This window comes from Phascolarctos cinereus, unplaced genomic scaffold (assembly GCF_003287225.1).
Source record: "Phascolarctos cinereus isolate Bilbo 61053 unplaced genomic scaffold, phaCin_HiC Scaffold_2;HRSCAF=192, whole genome shotgun sequence".
Lineage (NCBI taxonomy): Eukaryota > Metazoa > Chordata > Mammalia > Diprotodontia > Phascolarctidae > Phascolarctos > Phascolarctos cinereus.
This window is the reverse complement of record NW_027555625.1, coordinates 265,059,040-265,076,453: the sequence shown is the minus strand read 5'-3', so window position 1 is coordinate 265,076,453 and position 17,414 is coordinate 265,059,040. Positions and strand designations below refer to the sequence as shown.

The window sequence follows — 17,414 nt, the reverse complement described above, 5'->3', positions numbered from 1 at the left end:
GGGCGTGAAAGGACAAAGAGCTAAGCCAGTGAATGGCTGGACAGCATGTGGCGGCATGTAGAATCATGGAATTTCAGACCTGAAATGGACTTTAGAACTCATCTAGCTATGCAACTGTCAAGTAACCCAACCAAAATGCCATCTACTCCATGAAGCCCTCACTCATCCCTTAGGTTGGTAAGCATACTCTACCTTGGCCCTCCCATGGCATTTTGTTTTGTACAACTCTGATGTTACATCTAAAAAAAAATAACATGAGTGACTCCATCTTGCCTTTATCCACAGTTTTGTGAAGCTGTTTCAGCTACTTATAAGTCACCTGATTTTAGAGAAGTCACAAGATTACTCCCCCTCCCAAAGGTCATCCAACTTAAGGAATGTCACAAAACTACCTCTCTCCCTCAAACCTCAGTGTCTCCCAATACCTTGCACCAATGAGAAACCAGGTGTCTCAAGTCCTATAATCCTGTTTTTTTCACTCCCTTCAAATTGTATATTATCTATGTAGAAATCATGCTTTGGAGTCCTTGGCTACCAACAGCCTTGGACTTGATTTGCTTTGCAACCACATGCATTGCTAAATAAATTGCTTGCCTGGATGAAACTCGTTTATTTTCCCCCAAAGTAATACTAATGCATTTATATCATGCAATAGAGTTTATGTTTCAGTTAGTGTCAAGGCTCTCTGCTAGACCGTGAGCTCCTTGAGAACAGGGTCTGTATCTTATCTAAACCTTTTCATTTTGACAAGCACAAATAATAAGTGCTTAATAAAGATCTTTTATGAGTGCTCTGCCCTCTCTTCATTTATCTAGTTTTTCTCTTTCTGAAAATGGAGAAATTGAGGCTTATGGAAGTGAAGGGTTTACTAGCCTGTAAAAAGAAGAGGTTGAACTGGATGATCTCCAAAATCTTTTCCAGTTCTAAAATCTGTGGTCATGTGATCTTAAGTAATTTGTCCAAGGTGATTCGGGTAATTAGTGTCCCAGACAAGTTCACTTGACCTAAAATCAGTCAGTCAGTCAACAAGTCAACAAGTTAAGAGCTTACCAAGTGCCAGGCATTGTGCTAGGAGACAGAGAAAGGCAAAAACACTGTCTCTGCCCTCAAGGAGCTCCCAGTCTAAAGGAGTAGACAACATGCAAACAGTTATGTATATACAAGATTTATATAGGGTAAATTGGAGGTAATCTCATATAGGAGATTCTAGCATTGAGGGAGGAAGCCAGGACAGGGAGATGAGAAAAGAGATCATTCAAGGAAGGGAGGCAGACTAGACCTTCCAGACACAAGATCAAAGAATCCCAAAATGTTAGAGCTAGAAAGGACCGTAGAAGATGGAGATCTGGGGAGGGGAATCCCACATCCATGACTTGTCTTGGCTCCATTCTCAGGTACCAGGAGGTGCAGAAGGCCCAGGAGGAGCTCAGAACATCTACAGCCCAGGCAGCCACAGAAGCCAAGGGCACCTTAGCATCTGTTCAGCGCATCAGCTCAGAAGGGGCTCAGCGCCTGGCAAAGCTCTCCCCTCCTGAAATATTGGTCAGAGCAGGTTTTCTTCCTGGCTCTGGTGGGGAGGAGTCAGATATTGGGTTCCCTTTAAAGAGGGAATATGCAAGAGCCCAGCTAAAAGCAGAAGGTTTTGTCCCAACCCTCTTTATCCCTGTATTCCATGTGTGTCTGTTTGCTTTGCACAACCCCCGCAGGATTATTTTCCTTGGGTTTTCTGGGGAGGCTCTGGATTGGATGCCAGGTTAGGAGTTGAAAGGTTAATCCTTAGCCTCAAAGGATTATCCCCACCGCTCCCCAACTCACCATCCAGAGGGACTCTTCTTACCCTTACCCTTACTCTTACTCTTATTTTTACCCTTCCTTGGAGATCCTTGCCAAGGAACTGAGTTCTTGTCCATCCTCCTCCAGCCTCTCACACACCTTGCCAGAGACCTGGACAGAAAACTACAGGATCTAGAGAAGACAGTGGCTGCTAAGGAGCATGTGTTCACCGAAGCAGCCCAAGGCCTCTTGGCCACTTCCCAGGAAGAGCTCCAGAAGATCCAGCCCTTTGAGCAGGTGAGGTCCTTTCCACCCCATTCACCCTGGCCCTGGAAGCCAAGGGACCTTGCCTCACTCCAGGGAGCTGCGAGGGAAAGAGATGGGATGGCATCATGTTCATTCTCCGCTCTTCCAAGGAGTCATTATCTTTACAGAATCTTTAAAAAGTTAAAGTATAAAAAAAGTTTTTTTAATTAAAGTTGGTAGAACACAGAATGTTAAACGGAGAGGCCCTTAGGGGACCTCTAATTCAACACCTTCATTTTACAATTGAGGAAACTGAGGCTCACTGTAGGGCAGTGACTTGCCCAAGGTCACACAGAGAATTAGTGCTAGAATTAGTACTAATTGGTACCAAGGTTGCCTGACTCCACGACTATTTCTTTTTCATTTTTTTTACTGTTTTTATCATTCCTATTTTTTACACTGTCATCACTTCATAATACCCCTACAACTCCCATAGAGCCTTCCTTTGTAATTAAAAAAAAAATAAGGTAAGTGGAACAAACACACAGTCACACACACACACACACACACACACACACACACACACACACACACACACGATATGCTTCCCTCATTCTTTGCCCATAGGCTACCACCTCTATCTCTAACAAGAGGAGTATGGATGTTCTGGAACTGAGACTGGTTGTTACATTTTCCTGTCTTTTACAGGGCCTTCAAAGTTTTCCCCTGGCACAATGCTGCTTCTTTCCAGGAGAAGATCTGGGGTTCCTCTTGGTTGTCTCTCTGCCTGTGGTCTGATATCAGACAGCAGTTCCATGAGATGTGGTTCCATGAAATGTCCTTACCCTTTCCCTCCTCTCTCCACAGCTGCTTGATGGAGCTGATTCTGCCCTCACCCTGGCCACCTCATCCATTACCAAAGCCAGAGAAACAGTCAGTGATTCCAGGACTTTGCTGACTGATCTGGAAGGTACAGCTACCCTCTGAGATAGGAGCTCCTTCGCTAGGGGACAGCGAGTTCTTTCGTCTAAGTTGTTATCCATTCTGGTCTTTATCCAAGCTGCTCCCTCTGACTTTGGGCACATTAAGAGTAGAATCCCAGATCTGCAGGTGAGAAAAATGAGCTGTAAACAGGAAAGGACCTGATATATGAGCACAGGGCCACAATAGAGCTGGAATAAGAAGCCAAGCAACCTGTACCTATTAGAAGTAGGCAACTGGTTCCACTTCTTCTTGGGGAAGAGGTTTCCTGAGAAAACCTCTCCTCCAGGGAGAATCTCTACTTCCTTTGTGGTTATGTATTAAGAATACAGCATGCTAGGGCACCACTTCCTACCCTACTTGCCTAAAGAATCCCCCAAAGAGGGCTACCTTGGGTCCATGACATCCTACAGATCCATAGCAGCTCAAAACCATACCTTTTCTAGTCAACCAAAGGACACGATTAACTCTAAGTAAAGACATTTAATGAACTAGCGTAACAAGGAGAGTAGCAATAAAACATTTTCTCTACAAACCTGGGACACTCTACAACAAATACATTTAACCATCAGGGAGAAGAGTGGATACACATTAGGAGTATATATGGAGAGGGACACACATAGGGAAGGTGTGTGTATAGGACACACACAATGAGGAGCATACATATGAGGAACACATGTGGCCGGGGCAGCCTTGTAAAGGGATCTGTGACACTGCTGAATCCCCCCACACCTCCTGCATCTTCTGGTGATATCACTGTATGGCTTCCTCTGATTTTGTTCCCTGGGTATCATCTTCACAGAAAATGTCATCACTACCCAACTTGTCATCTCTGCTAGTCTCTGATCAATTTATAGTGTCTGCTAGGCATTGCTCCCTGCTGGTCACACATGGATACTGTTCAGAGCTATTCCAAAAGTTCTGTGGTTCCTGCTGGCCGCTGCCAAGCAAGATTTCCTGGCCATAAGGTTCTTGATATCTCTTCCTTGTAGGGAGAATGGCTCCACCATGTCTCTTTTAGCTTAAAGACTAAGACTTCTGCTATAATTTTTTTTAATTTCTTTTTTTAATTGCTTTTTTCCAATAAAAAAAAATCCTCCTTTCCCTCCCATTTTCTCCCCCAATTTCCCCTCCAACACTGAGAAAGAAAGAAAAACAAAACCCCTGTTAGAAACACATATAGTCAAGCAAACAAATTTCCACATTGGCCATGTTAAAAAAAAAAAAAGGCTTCTCAAACTGTACTCTGACTCCTTTACCTCTCTATTAGGAGTTAGGCAGCATGTTTCATCATGAGTCCTCTGGAATTATGGCTGGTCATTGTGTTAATAACAGTTCCTAAGTCTTTCAAATTTGTTTGTCTTTACAATATTGTTGTCGTATATATTGTTCTCTTGGTGCTGCTTGCTTCACCCTGTATCAGTTCAAACAAATCTTCCCAGGTTTCTCTGATACCATCACCTTCACCATTTCTTATAACACAATAATACATTATTCAGCCATTACCCAATTGACGGATACACCCTCAGTTTCTAATTCTCTGTCACCACAAAAAAAGAGCAGCTGTAAATATTTTTGTGCAAGCTCTTTGAGGGCAGGACCTGTCTTTTGCCTCTCTTTGTCTCCCAGTGCTTTGCACAGTGTCTGGCCCATTCATTGTTGTTGTTGAGTCATTTTTCGGTCATGTCTGATTCTTGGTGACCTCATCTGGGGTTCTCTTGGCAAAGAAAACTGGAGTGGTTTGCCATTTCCTTTTCCAGCTCATTTTACAGTTGAGGAAACTGAGACAAACAGTGTGAACTGATTTGCCCCCAGGATCACAAAGCTAGTAAGTGTCTGAGGCCAGATTTGAACTTGGGAAGATAAGTCTTCCTAACTCCAGGCCTGGCACTCTGTCCACTTCACCACCTAGCTGCTCATGCCCAGCACGTAGTAGGCATTTAATATTTATTGATTGATTGCACATCTATGCTTAAGGATTATTTTGCCTAAAACTAGCACCTCCCTTACCCTTCCTCTTATTGCCTCGTCTCCATTCTCCCCTCCCTCTTATTTCCCTGTTGAGTGAAATGTATTTCTGTACCAAACCGTATATATGTGTATATATTCTACTAGTTCATGTGACAGTGAGTTTTAAGTGTTGCCCACTCCCCCTAACCCCTTCCTCCTTGGGCATCCTGATTACATGAGATAATTTTTCCCATCATTTCTCTTCATTTTCCCTCCTAGTGTATTCCTCTTCTCTGTGGTATGAGTGGTAAATGTTTAACAACTGGGTCTCTAAGAAAAAATGTACCCACAACACACTTTTAAGTTTAATATGAATTATTAACATTTCACCATCACTTTCTTAATTCTGGAAATCAACAAAACAATATATCAACCCCTGATTTATAGCATTTACTTATTCCCAAGCTGCAGCTGTTCACTTTGAAAATTTAACAATCAGCTCTCATGATCTAGTTAGAACTGGTTCTATACCGCTTACCTTTTCCCCTCCCTTTCCATTCTTCTTTTAAGATCATCAAAGCATAACAGAACTACTCTGAGGTCATCTGTTTAATTAGACTCCTCCTTTGACCCCTAATGATGATAGGGTTTGGAGGGGACATATCATGTATCATCTCCCCATATTAGAATGAGAACAATTTATCTGTGTTTAGTCCCTTATGATTGCTGGTTCATGTTTACTTTTTTCATATTTCTCTTGATTCCTGTATTTGACTCTAGATTTTCTACTCAGCTCTGATCTTTTCATCAAAAGTGCTTGGAAGTCCTCTGTTTCATTAAAAATTTATTTTTTCCTCTGTAGGATTATACTGTTTTTCTGGGTAAGTTATTCTTGGCTATAAGTCTATATCCTTTGACTTCAATAATATCATATTCCAAGCTCTCTGCTCCTTTATAGGGGTGATTGCTAAATCATGTATGATCCTGACTGTGGCTCCTAGAAACTTGAATTCTTTCTTTCTAGTTGCTTGCAGTATTTTTTTCTTTGACCTTGAAGCTACAAATTTTGACTATAGTATTTGTGGGAATTTTCATTTTGGGGTTTCATTTTGGGAAATGGCCAGTGGAGTCTTTCCATTTCCACTCCACTCCCTGGTTCTAAGAGATCTGGGCAGGTTTTTTTCACAGTTTCTTGAAATAGGATGTCTGGGCTTTTTTTCTTCTTGTCATGACTTTCCAGTAACCCAATGATTCTTGAATTCTCTCTCCTTAATCTGTTTTCCAAGTCTGTTCTTTTATTATGTGATAGCTTGCATTTTTTCCTATTTTTTTTTAGTCTTTTGACTTTAATATTTTTTTCTTGTCTCATGGAGCCCTTAGCTTCTGTTTGGTCCATTCTAATTTTCCTAGAGTTTGTTGCCTGGGTTTGGTTTTGTACCTCTCGTGCCAAACTGTAATTCCCTTTCCAATTCTTTCTTCTGTAACACTAATTTCTTTTCCAATTTTTTCCTACAGCATTCTCATTTCTTTGTAAAAAATTTAAAACTCTTTTTCTTAACTCTTGATTCGTCTCCAAGAATTGAAGTTGAACTTATGCCCAAACTGTGCTTTTCTTCAAGGCTTTGCTTGTAGATGTTTTAGAGTCATTCTCTTCTCCTGAGTTTAAGTCTGGAGCACCTCCCTCACCATACTAGCTTTTTATGGTAAGATTCTTTTTTTATTTCTTTATTCTGCCAGATTACTTCCTGACTTTGGGATTTATGTTAGAGCTGGCCTATACAAACTTCTGGAGGGAATTTCTAGGCTGAGCTTGTATCTTCTAGGGTCCTGCTGCTGCTTTCTTGGGATATTGAGTGTTGTGTTATTCTAGAATTTCAGGGATGGTTCAGAACCGGGTGGTGAGCAACAGAACTGCCAGTGGGCACCTATCTCTGCATTCTACGTAAGGTCAGGCCTTTCTTTGCTGGATCTGAGACCTCTTCTTCTCCTGGAGCCCAACTCTCCCCCTGAAATATTCCGCAAGGCCATTCCTTCATCCTCAATGTACACAGACCACTCTCCCTTTGCTGACCTGGGGTGGGAAAACAATTGCGATTTTTTTTTTCACTGAGTCCAATCAGAACTCAATCTGTGGCATTTTCTAGAATTTTATGGCAATGTTGTAGGATAACTATATTTCTTCCTGCTACATCTTGACTCTGCCTGCTACAGCTTTTTTTGTAAAGACAAAAACCCTAACAACCCAATCACTGGACTAGGAAAAAACCTCCAGTGCCTTTGTCCCTTCTAGTTCTTAATGATTTTATGATCCTCTGACCCTCTCCATAAAATGCTGTGTTTCCTCAGTGTTGGCTTGCTTACCAGGAAGATTGTTCTCTCTCCAGAAGGTTATTCCTTGCCCCAGTTGCCAAGGTCTCCCTAGTACCTTCAGTCTTCAATCTGCTCTTTGAACTGTATTTCCCAGATTGTAAAAGCCACACACCATCTTACTTAGAGTCAATCAAACAAAAAGTATTTATTAGGCCCCTCCTTTGTACTAGGCTCTGGGGATACAAGTACTAAGAATGAAGCAATCCCTATTCTCCAAGAACTTATATTCTATTGAGGGTGATAAGGCCATTCATATGCAGCAAAAATATAAAGTGAATCAGTACAAACATATACAAAGCAATTAAATGCATATTATTATAGGAAGGAGGGCACAAAATTCCATATAACTTAATGCTTAATTTCCTCTTGCTAAACTCTCATTTGCATCAATTTAGCACAGGTTCTTAACATGGGGTCCCTGAGTTGTTGGGGTTTTTTTAATATTTTGATAAGTGTATTTCAACATGATTGGTTTCTTTAAATCCTATGTATCTTTAAAATCATTCCTATGCGTCTTTTAAAACATCCTGGGTAGGGGTGGGGGACAAAAAGAAGATTGAGATCTGGTCTAGAGATCACAATTACAATAAATTACCCAGGGGGGAGAATCCTGGGCAAGCCACTTTCCCTTTTCTAAAACTCTTTTGCTTTTCCATGCAAATGAAGGGGGATAAAGAGTAGGGACCAGAGAGCAAAATTAAGTCCTGGGGGTATGGTTATTGTTTTCCCCCCTACCAAACCACAATCCAGGCTTTTCATATGTATACGAAGCCCTTTTGATGCTCTGAGCCTGCTCTGGTCTATTGAAGGGGGCCAAAGGGAGTCCATCCTTGTCCCATCTATGATAAAATCATAGATGTGGAAGAACCTTAAGATGTGAAGATGAAAGATCAAGGCCTCTCTCAGTTTTCTTGTTTTGATCTGAAACCAAAAGGAGTATTTATTAAACTCAACTCTGAGCACTTAAAGAAAGGTAAAAATACTGTCCTTGTCCTCAGACGAGGCGCTATCCTAAGGTAGACAAACTCGAGAATAACTAGATATGTGCAAGATATATACAAACTGAAGGAAGGTGACATCAGAGGGGAAGACCCTAGCAGCTGCAGGGATCAGGAAAGGCCTCCAGGAGAAGGTGGGATTTGTGCTCATTTTTGAAGGAATTCAGAGAAACCAAGAGGCAGGGTGAGGAGGGAGAGCAAGCATTCCAGACATGGAGGACAGGTTTCTTCATATAACAATTTTTTTCCCTACATGGAGCTGTAAAATACACAGAAGGAGATTGGTTGAGGGCTTTTTTTTTTTTTGGCTAGGCAATGGGGTTAAGTGACTTGCCCAGGGTCACACAGCTAGTAAGTGCTATGTGTCTGAGACCGCATTTGAACTCAGGTCCTCCTGAATCCAGGGCTGGTGCTCTATCCACTGCGCCACCTAGCTGCCATAAAGTTTCTTTTTGTTTTGTTGTGTGAGGCAGTTGGGGGTTAAGTGACTTGCCCAAAGTCATGCAGGTAGTAAGTGTCAAGTGTCTGAGGCCAGATTTGAACTCTGGTCCTCTTGACTCCAAGGTTGGAGCTTTATCCACCGCACCACCTAGCTGCCCCCTGGTTGAGTTCTAAACTTGGAGTCCAAAAGACTTGAGTTCACATCCCACCCCTGACACTTACTTACAGTGTGACCATGGATGAGTAAATCAAAGAAGAGTAATGCAAAAAGGTTATTTCTGTGCCTCAGTTGCCTCATCTGTAAAGATGATAACAGTACAGTCAGTCAATTAGCATTTATCAAGCACATTTTGATTAACTAAATTAATTTTATTGTATATATCAAAATTTATATATTTATGAATTATTAAATTTATTTAAACTTAATTAAGCACTTGATAAATTAGCATTTATTACATATTTGTTTTATGCCAAGAATTGTACTAAGCCCTAGGGATACAAAGAAAGGCAAAAAAAAAAAAAACCAATCCCAGCTCTCCTGAGGCTGTCAGTCTAATGGGGGACACAACATGCAAACAATTCTGTACAAAGGTATGTACAGGATAAATTGGGGTAGTCTTAGAAGGAAGGAGCTAAGATTAAGGAAGGCTGGGAAAGTACTAACACTTTTAGTGCCTATCTCAGACAGTCCTGGGAAGCAAAAAGATAAACCATATAAAGTTTTTTGCAAACCTTGAGGCACTCTCAGTTATTGCTTCCAAGCGCATTTTCCAGGGAGAGGTGAGCTTTGTTCTTGACAAACATCACTCCAACCTTACATTTCTGAATTCTTACCTTGCTTCTGGGACCTTCCTCTACTATCAGTTGATGCTTGTTTATAGAATTCAAATCCATCTCCCAGGACAAATCACTTAACCCCTTACTGCCTCAGTATCCTCATCTGTAAAATGGGGCTAATAAATTCATCTACCTGATTTGAGGATAAAATGAAATGATATTTGTAAAGTGCTTTGCAAACCTTTAAGTGCTATATAAATGCTCACTGTTATTATTGTTATATTTATTATTTGTTCTAAGATGAGCTAAACTCACTTTGTTCCAAGGGAAATTATTGTTAAAATTTTTATTAATAATTCTTGTTGAGAAAAATCAAACACAGATCCTGGGCCTGATCTATATAAGCAGATACTCTATGGTGTTTGATTTTACCTTAAGGGAATAATCTCTCTTATCCATAGATTTAAGGCAGTTGAGCAGTTCAGTGGATAAAGTATCTGTCTCCGAAAAAGGAAAGCTTGAATTTTAATTGTGTCACACAGTAGTAGCTATGTGCCTCTTGGTAGGTCACTTAGCTTATCTCAGCTTTAATTTTTTTATCTGTAAAATGGGAATAATAATTGCAGCTATCTCACAGGATTGTTGTGAGCACCAAGTCTAATCAACAAGCATTTATTAATCACCTATATGTGTCAAGCACTGTAGTAAGTCCTGGGTATACAAAGAAAGGCAAAATGAAGAGCAGATTTAAAGCACGTTAAAAACTTGGAAGTGCTATGTCAATGCTATTATTTGGTCATGCCATTCCTTTGCTCAAAAATCTTCCAAGGCTACCTACTACCTACTAAGTAAACTTCAAACTCCTCTATCGGCCATTCAAAATCCTGCACAATCTGGGACCACTCTACCTTTCCAGACTTTTCTGAGATTAGTCCACTTCATGAATGCTATAGCTCAGGCAAAATGGACTGCTCTCTGTCCCACCAAACTCAACCTATAATCTCATGCCTCCTTGCCCTTCCTCACATTCCTATAATGCCTTTCATTCTTCTCTTTGCTTGTTAATTAATCAATGCCCAAATACCACCTACTCCATGAAGCCTTCCTTGAGCTGTCCTTCATGCATCTTCCATAGAATTTTTTTACAATTTTCTGATGCATCTATTTCATGTATTATTAGATATTATCGCACTAAAAGCTTTTTGAGAGCAAGAGCCTTTGTCCAATTTAAACTTTACATCTGTTTCAGCACCTAACACACAACGCATGCGATAGGCGTGTTAATAGCTCACATTCCCCATCCCATCTCTTATGCCATACACCTTTAAGAAGACCTGAGTTTTATCCCTTTCACTAAGTAACATAGTAGATAATGTAGGGGTCTTATCCCCCTCCTGTTTCTACACTCCCGTGAAAGCTGAAAACTTTTGGGAGACACTGTACTCTATGGTTGTATTTGACCCCTTGGGTTTTTCCCATCTCATTTCTGTGTTTTCAAAACAACATGAAATGAATATAAAGATTTTTTAATGGAAAAAATAATAATAGTTCATATTTATGTAGTTCTCTAAGGTTTGCAAAGCACTTTCTTCACAAAAGCCCTGAAAGCTAGGGAGGACAAGTATTATTATCCTCATTTTACAGATAAAGAAACAGAGGCAGATAACTTTTAAGTCACTTGCCCAGGGTCACATAATTAATAATTGTCTAAAGCTGAATTTGAAAACAGATCTCCTAACTTCAGGGCCATGGCTCCTTCTACTACCCAAAGGTGCTTTTGTTGAATGAATGAACAAACAAGTAATATCTAAAGCCAAAAGTTCTAAGGGCATCATCTGTCCTACTCTTGTTTTGTAGAAATGAGAAAAACGTTTCCACAGTCAAAGGACCAGGTAGCTCTAAGGAAAAAGGCAAGGATCATCCAAGACAGACTCATTGGTGACACTCAGAAGAAGACTAAGCAGGCAGAGAGGATGCTGGGAAATGCTGCTTCCGTCTCTGCCACAGCTAAGAAGAAGGCCAAGGAAGCTGAGCTATTGGCTAAAGAGAGGACAAAGGTCAGAACAGCTAATTGTTTCCTTGAGTGGCTTCTCTTCTCACTATGGACCAGTAGAAGGGGATAGGACTGAACCAGACTTGACTTTACTGCTTCAAGTTGGGGCCCAATTCTGATAGGCGTTTCTTCCCCTCTCCCCTCGTTGTGTGAACCATTCTGTAACTAATGTTATTTGGCACCTATGAAAAACCTTTGACTGGGCAAAGAACTATTGGCTAGTGGAAAGAGCTGGGAATTGGTAGTGCTCTTCATAGATCCAGAGCTGGAAGATTAAGTAATTACTCCAGAGTCACAGAACCAAAATGTGTCAGAGATGGGACTTGAACCCAGGTCTCCCTGACTCTGAGGCTAGCTCTCTCTCCAGGTTACAATGCTGCCCCTCAGTTGTCATTCTCACCTTGGGACAGTGGAGTGAGATCTTGTTCGTGTGGTGCTTTGGGTTCCTGGGCATTGCTCTGATAAATTTTCATCTTCCATCAAATGGGGTTACTAACTCAGGCTATTCTTTGTCTTGTCCTGTTCTCCTCCTCCAGCATTCCAAAGCCTTGCTGAGGGAAAGTAAACAGGAATACCGGAAAGCCGTCAAACTCACCAACCAAGCTCAAGGAACCCTCCAGGACATCTCCAGGCAGGTGATGGTGTCCAAGGAACGAAGGAGGGAGATGGAGAAAGTTGAGTGGGTAAGCTGACCACTCTCAAAGCCCACTTAATTTCTTCCTGGTTGGTGGCCTCTCTCTAATTAGTTACACATGTATATCTTAAACTCAACATGTCCTCAACAGAACTCACTGTCTTTCTCCTAAACTCTCCTCTCCCACCTTCTCTATTACTGTTGAGGGCATTACCATTGCCCCCCACCCCAAGTCCTCCAGAGTCTCATTCTAGGTGTCACCTTCGACTTCTCACTCTCTCTCACCCCTCATATCTAATCCATTTCCAAGACCTGTTGATTTCACCATTGCAACATCTTTTAAATAAGCCCCCTCCTCTCCCTTCCACCCTGGTGCATGCTCTCATCTGCTTATACTTGGACTATTGCAATAGCCTGCTGGTGGGTCTGCTTACCTTATCTTTCCCCACTTTAATCCTTCCTCCATTCTGCTGCCAAAGTGATTTTCCCAAGGTGTGAAAAACTGTCCTCCTCAATAAACTACAGTGGCTCCTTATTACCTCCAAGATCAAATATAAAACACTCCATTTGGCATTCAAAGCTTCCCCCCCCAGCCCCTCTCCCACTTTTCCATCTTCTTACATTACATTTCTTCTCCCACACATACTCTTCAGTCCAGTCATATCATCCTCCTTGCTGTTTCTCGAACAAAATACTCTATCTCCACTGACTTCAAGTCCCAGCTAAATCCCAACTTCTACAGGAAGCTTTTTGCAACCCCTCTTAATTCTAGTGCCTTCCCTCTGTTAATTGCTTCCTATTTTACTTTTTTTAGCTTGTTTATACAAATTTGTTTGCATGTTGTCTCCCCAATTAGATTATGAACTCCTTGATGGTAAGGACTGTCTTTTGCTTCTTTTTGTAGCCCCCTCACTTAGCACAGTGCCTGGCACAGAGTAGGTGCTTAATAAATGTTTATTGACTAGCTGACTCATCGACTGCATCTTTCTCTTTTGGAAGGTAGGGACTGGGTTGAACAAGGTGGAAAGAAACATAAGGGAAGCCCGGATCTCCCTGGAGATGGACATCAAGATCTTGTCTGTCCTGCTTACTCGATTGGGTAAGAACTATATCTCTTAGGACACCTTCTCCTCTGTCTTCCATGGAGGGCTTCATCACCACTGACAAATCTTTATTAAGTAACTGCTATATCAAGGCATTCTGCTTAATGCTGTTGAGGAAACAGAGATAGGTGAGATTCAATCCCTGCCCTCACTGAGATTAGAAGGAAGATGGGATAAGACTCATAACAAAATCATTCACAAGGTAGTGTGTGCCAAGTAAGTGCCCAATGGGTGGTTTAAATAGATACTCATGATTGAAGGAGGGTAGAGGAGGGAGATAAGGCAGCTAGGTAGCACAATGGGTAGAGCATCTAGTCTGGAGTCAGGAAGACTCATCTCCCTGAGTTCAAATCTGGCCCCAGACACTAACTAGCTGTGTGACCCTTGGCAAGTCACTTAGCCCTGTTTGCCTCTGTTTCCTGTTCTGTAAAGTGAGCTGGAGAAGGAAATGGCAAACTACTCCAGTATCTTTGCCAAGAAAACTCTGATGGGGTCTCAAAGAGTGGGATGCCATTGAAAAAAGACTGAACAACAACAACAGAGGAGTGGGAGATCTCTGTGTGCTGGGGTGGTCAGGGAAGACTTCATAGAGAGATAGTATGGTATGATAGGGAATGTAAGGACCAAGAAACTCCAGGTGAAGAAACTCCATCTCCTAATGCAGATCTGCTTCTGCTGGTCTCAGAGCCTTGACATGTAAATTGACTTGCCCAACCCAAGACTGAACTAACACCCAGATCCACTAATTCTGAGGCCAGCTCTTTTTCCACTACTGCAGCTTGTCTTTTGCCTAGCAGTCTTTTTTCAGGATTGAATTCCATTCCATTCTATCCCATCCATCCATATTCAAGGCCTTGTGCTGGGAACTAGGGAGGCACAGATGATAAATGGCACAGTCCCTCCCCTTAACAGTCTCCCTGAAGAGACAGGATATATGTATGTTCTATACATACAATGTTGAATGTGATTCTCTGGAAAGAGAGATCCAGGCAAAGGAAAAATTGAAGAGGGAGAGAATGCTTTCAGCTGGGGGAGGGATAGCGACCAGAGAAAGTTTCCCAGAAGGAGGTGGCATCTGAGGTGAACGAGTTCTTTCATTAAGCACAGTAGGTTGAAAATAGACTCCAGCTAAAGAGGGCCTGGCTGCAGGGGGATAGTCTTGGCTATCCTTGAGCTGCTGGCCCCACAGAATGATAAGCAGGGGATCTGGGGATCTGGGTTGGGAGAGCTGAGGGATGGTGTTTGCTCTTCCCTCTTCTTCTCTCCCCCCACCCCAGGGAAGCTGGACACCCACCAAGCTCTAGCCACAGCCCTGAATGAGACGGAGCAGAAGCTGGAGCCACTGAGGCAGCACCTGGATGGAGAGGGGCCCCTGCAGGGGAAACTGAGCCTGCTACAGCAGGAGGCAGAACAGCAGGAGTTCCAGATCCAAGACTTGGAGAGTGACCTCAAGGAGATCCAGGCAGACAAACAGAACCTGGAAGACATTCTTCGTAGCCTGCCTGAGGGTTGTGCCAGCTGGCAGTGAGAATCCAACCTAAGAGCCCCCAACACACAGACACACACATGCCTATACCCCTGTGGGTATGTACAGACTCATGTGCATACACACAGGTACACCCTGATGTGTGTATGTATTTATGCCAACAAGTGGCCACACAAATATGTGCACAGGCACACACACCCATGCCAATATGTGTGCACACATCCCTACATGTGTACACACTTATTATACATTGTACATATATGCCCACATCTGCACAACCATTCATGCCAACAATGATTCCCCAGCTATGCCACCATGTGGGCACACAAAGACTCAGAGAAACATGTTTATATACCATAGCAACATGTCTATGGGCATCCTTCCTCCTCCACGCACATACCCTATCTTACAGAGTATGTCCACACCCATACCACTGTGTGTATGTGTGTATGTATGTACATTTCTGCATATGCATAGACCAATACCAACATGTGCTTATATTAATAACTACCTGTGTACACATTCCTATTCCATGAATACCATTCCTTATAATCTCCTCTAACAACTCATGTATACATAAGCATGTGTGCTTATGCTCATTCTTGTCTGCTCACACTCATACCAATGCATGTGCACATCCCCACAGACAGCCCTCTCACCACGTTATTGCCTGGGTGCACATCCCCCACTCACATACAATGATCCATTCACACTGCCAGGTGAGCTGTGTGGTCCCTTTGCTTGCCAGCCTACAGATTCCCATATATAGTTACCAGCTCTCAAGAGCCCAATGATGAGAGGACAGAGTTCTTGCCCATCTTGGGCCGAGAAAACTGGCAGATGCCATGCCAGATGATCACTGGAGAAACAGGATAGCTCAGGCTGTAGGATTTAGGAAGAACTCTGTGTTCCCCAACTTTACCCCTTTCCAGTTCTTCACACACACCCTCACCCACACCTCTGTAGCTCCCAATCAGATTAGGATCAGGGTCTCCTCCACTCCCACCCCTCCACCCCCCACACACACCCATTTCATAGATTGGGAAACCAAATAGGCACATGGGATTTCTTGAAACCAAATGACTGCTGAATCAACTGCTTGACCAGTTAGGCAGGTCTGCAGGGTCTTATCTCTGTCTCCCTCCTAGTGTCTTGTCCTTCTCTCTTTCTTTTGGCTTATTCTGGTGCTTAATTCCTGTATCTTGGAATTAGTTACAGTCTCCTAAGGAATTCTCTCCCCTTTCCATTGCACTGAGGCCCTTTTACTAAGTGATGCCACATGGAATTCATTTCAAAATTGCCTGCTCCTTGGAAGGAAGAAGACTGCAGGCCTCAGTCAGAGGGTAAACAGGAGCATAGATATTTCTGTCAGCTAGAGTGATTCTGACTCAGCAGCTCAGTTTCCTGTTGGACTTTATTAGCCACTCTCCTCAGCCCACACAGGGAAGCAACCAAAGGAATGGAGTCTGGGTCTGAGCTCAGAAGGCCAAAAGGCTGACTTCTGCATCTCCTCAGCTTAGAGGAGATCTCACTATGTCAGCTTATCTGGTCAGGTGCTTGCTCCTCCAACTCTGACCTCCAGGTTTGGAATAGATAATGGCATGCATGCAGGAAGGGTCATGGGGGGCTAAAAAGGAGGAACAGAAACAAGGGATTCTGGTGCATGGGGTAGGAGAGAGCAGAGAGATGGTGTGTTTGATCACCTCTCTGAATGCTGCCACCTCCCTCCCTCTCCCACCAACCCACTACAGAGATTCCTGGCTGTAAGCAGGGATATGGAGCGAAGGGTCATCAGATCCCCAAAGGTTTTTAAAATAGAAGGCAAAACCTTACAATGTAGTCTGAGACAGAGCAATAGCGTAAAGCCCGTCTGTTTAATCTAGAAATAAAAGGCCTTCGAAGGATATTTGAGTTTTATTCTGACATTGCTGCTTTGTTGGGGGGGGGGGTAGGGGAGTGTACACATGTGAGTTCAAATATCCGTCAATCAAACAATCAACAGGCATATATTAAGCACCTTTTTGTACCAGGCATTGTTCTGGGCACTGTGGATACCAAGACAAAAACGAAACACTGCCTTCCCTCAAAGAGCTTACATTCAATGGGGGCAACATGTATACATAAGTATATAAAAATACATAAAAAGTAAATAAAAGGATACAAAGTAATTTGGTGGGAGCCAAGTCAGAGGAAAGCCAGAGAGAGACAGCTTAAATTGATCTAGTATGAAACAGCCCACGAGCATTTATTGAACATCCACTCTGTGCCAGGAAATGAAGAAAGGCCAAAAAACACCAAATAGTCCCTGCTCTCAAGGAGCTCACAGTCTAATGGGGAATAAATTGGAGACAATCACCAGAGGGAAGGCAGTAGCATTAAGGTGGATCAGAAAGACTTCTTGTAGAAGGTGGGGTTATAGCTGGGACCTGAATGAAGTGAGAGGATCCAGGAGACAGAAATGAGGAAGGAAGGAAATGCAGGCGTGGAAGACAACCCTGCGAAAATGCAGGAAGTTTTGAATCAGAGAGTGACTTGATAAAAATGGTATGTAAGTCTAGCAACATATGTAGGATTAGAATGAGAAAAAGACAAGGGTCAGGAA

The 17,414-nt window shown here is 42.5% G+C and overlaps 1 protein-coding gene across 1 annotated transcript in view; it reads left to right on the top strand.

Annotated features, from left to right (window-relative positions):
• Positions 1-16,716, top strand: part of LAMC3 (laminin subunit gamma 3) — an 82,882-nt gene extending 66,166 nt beyond the window's left edge. Inside the window, exons 22-28 of the mRNA XM_020973568.2 lie at positions 1,395-1,542; positions 1,921-2,070; positions 2,887-2,989; positions 11,394-11,593; positions 12,126-12,272; positions 13,223-13,322; positions 14,604-16,716. Coding sequence (XP_020829227.1) covers positions 1,395-1,542; positions 1,921-2,070; positions 2,887-2,989; positions 11,394-11,593; positions 12,126-12,272; positions 13,223-13,322; positions 14,604-14,854 — 1,099 coding nt within the window. The 3' untranslated portion in view covers positions 14,855-16,716. The remainder of the gene's footprint in view (positions 1-1,394; positions 1,543-1,920; positions 2,071-2,886; positions 2,990-11,393; positions 11,594-12,125; positions 12,273-13,222; positions 13,323-14,603) is intronic.
• Positions 16,717-17,414: the final 698 nt, after the last annotated feature.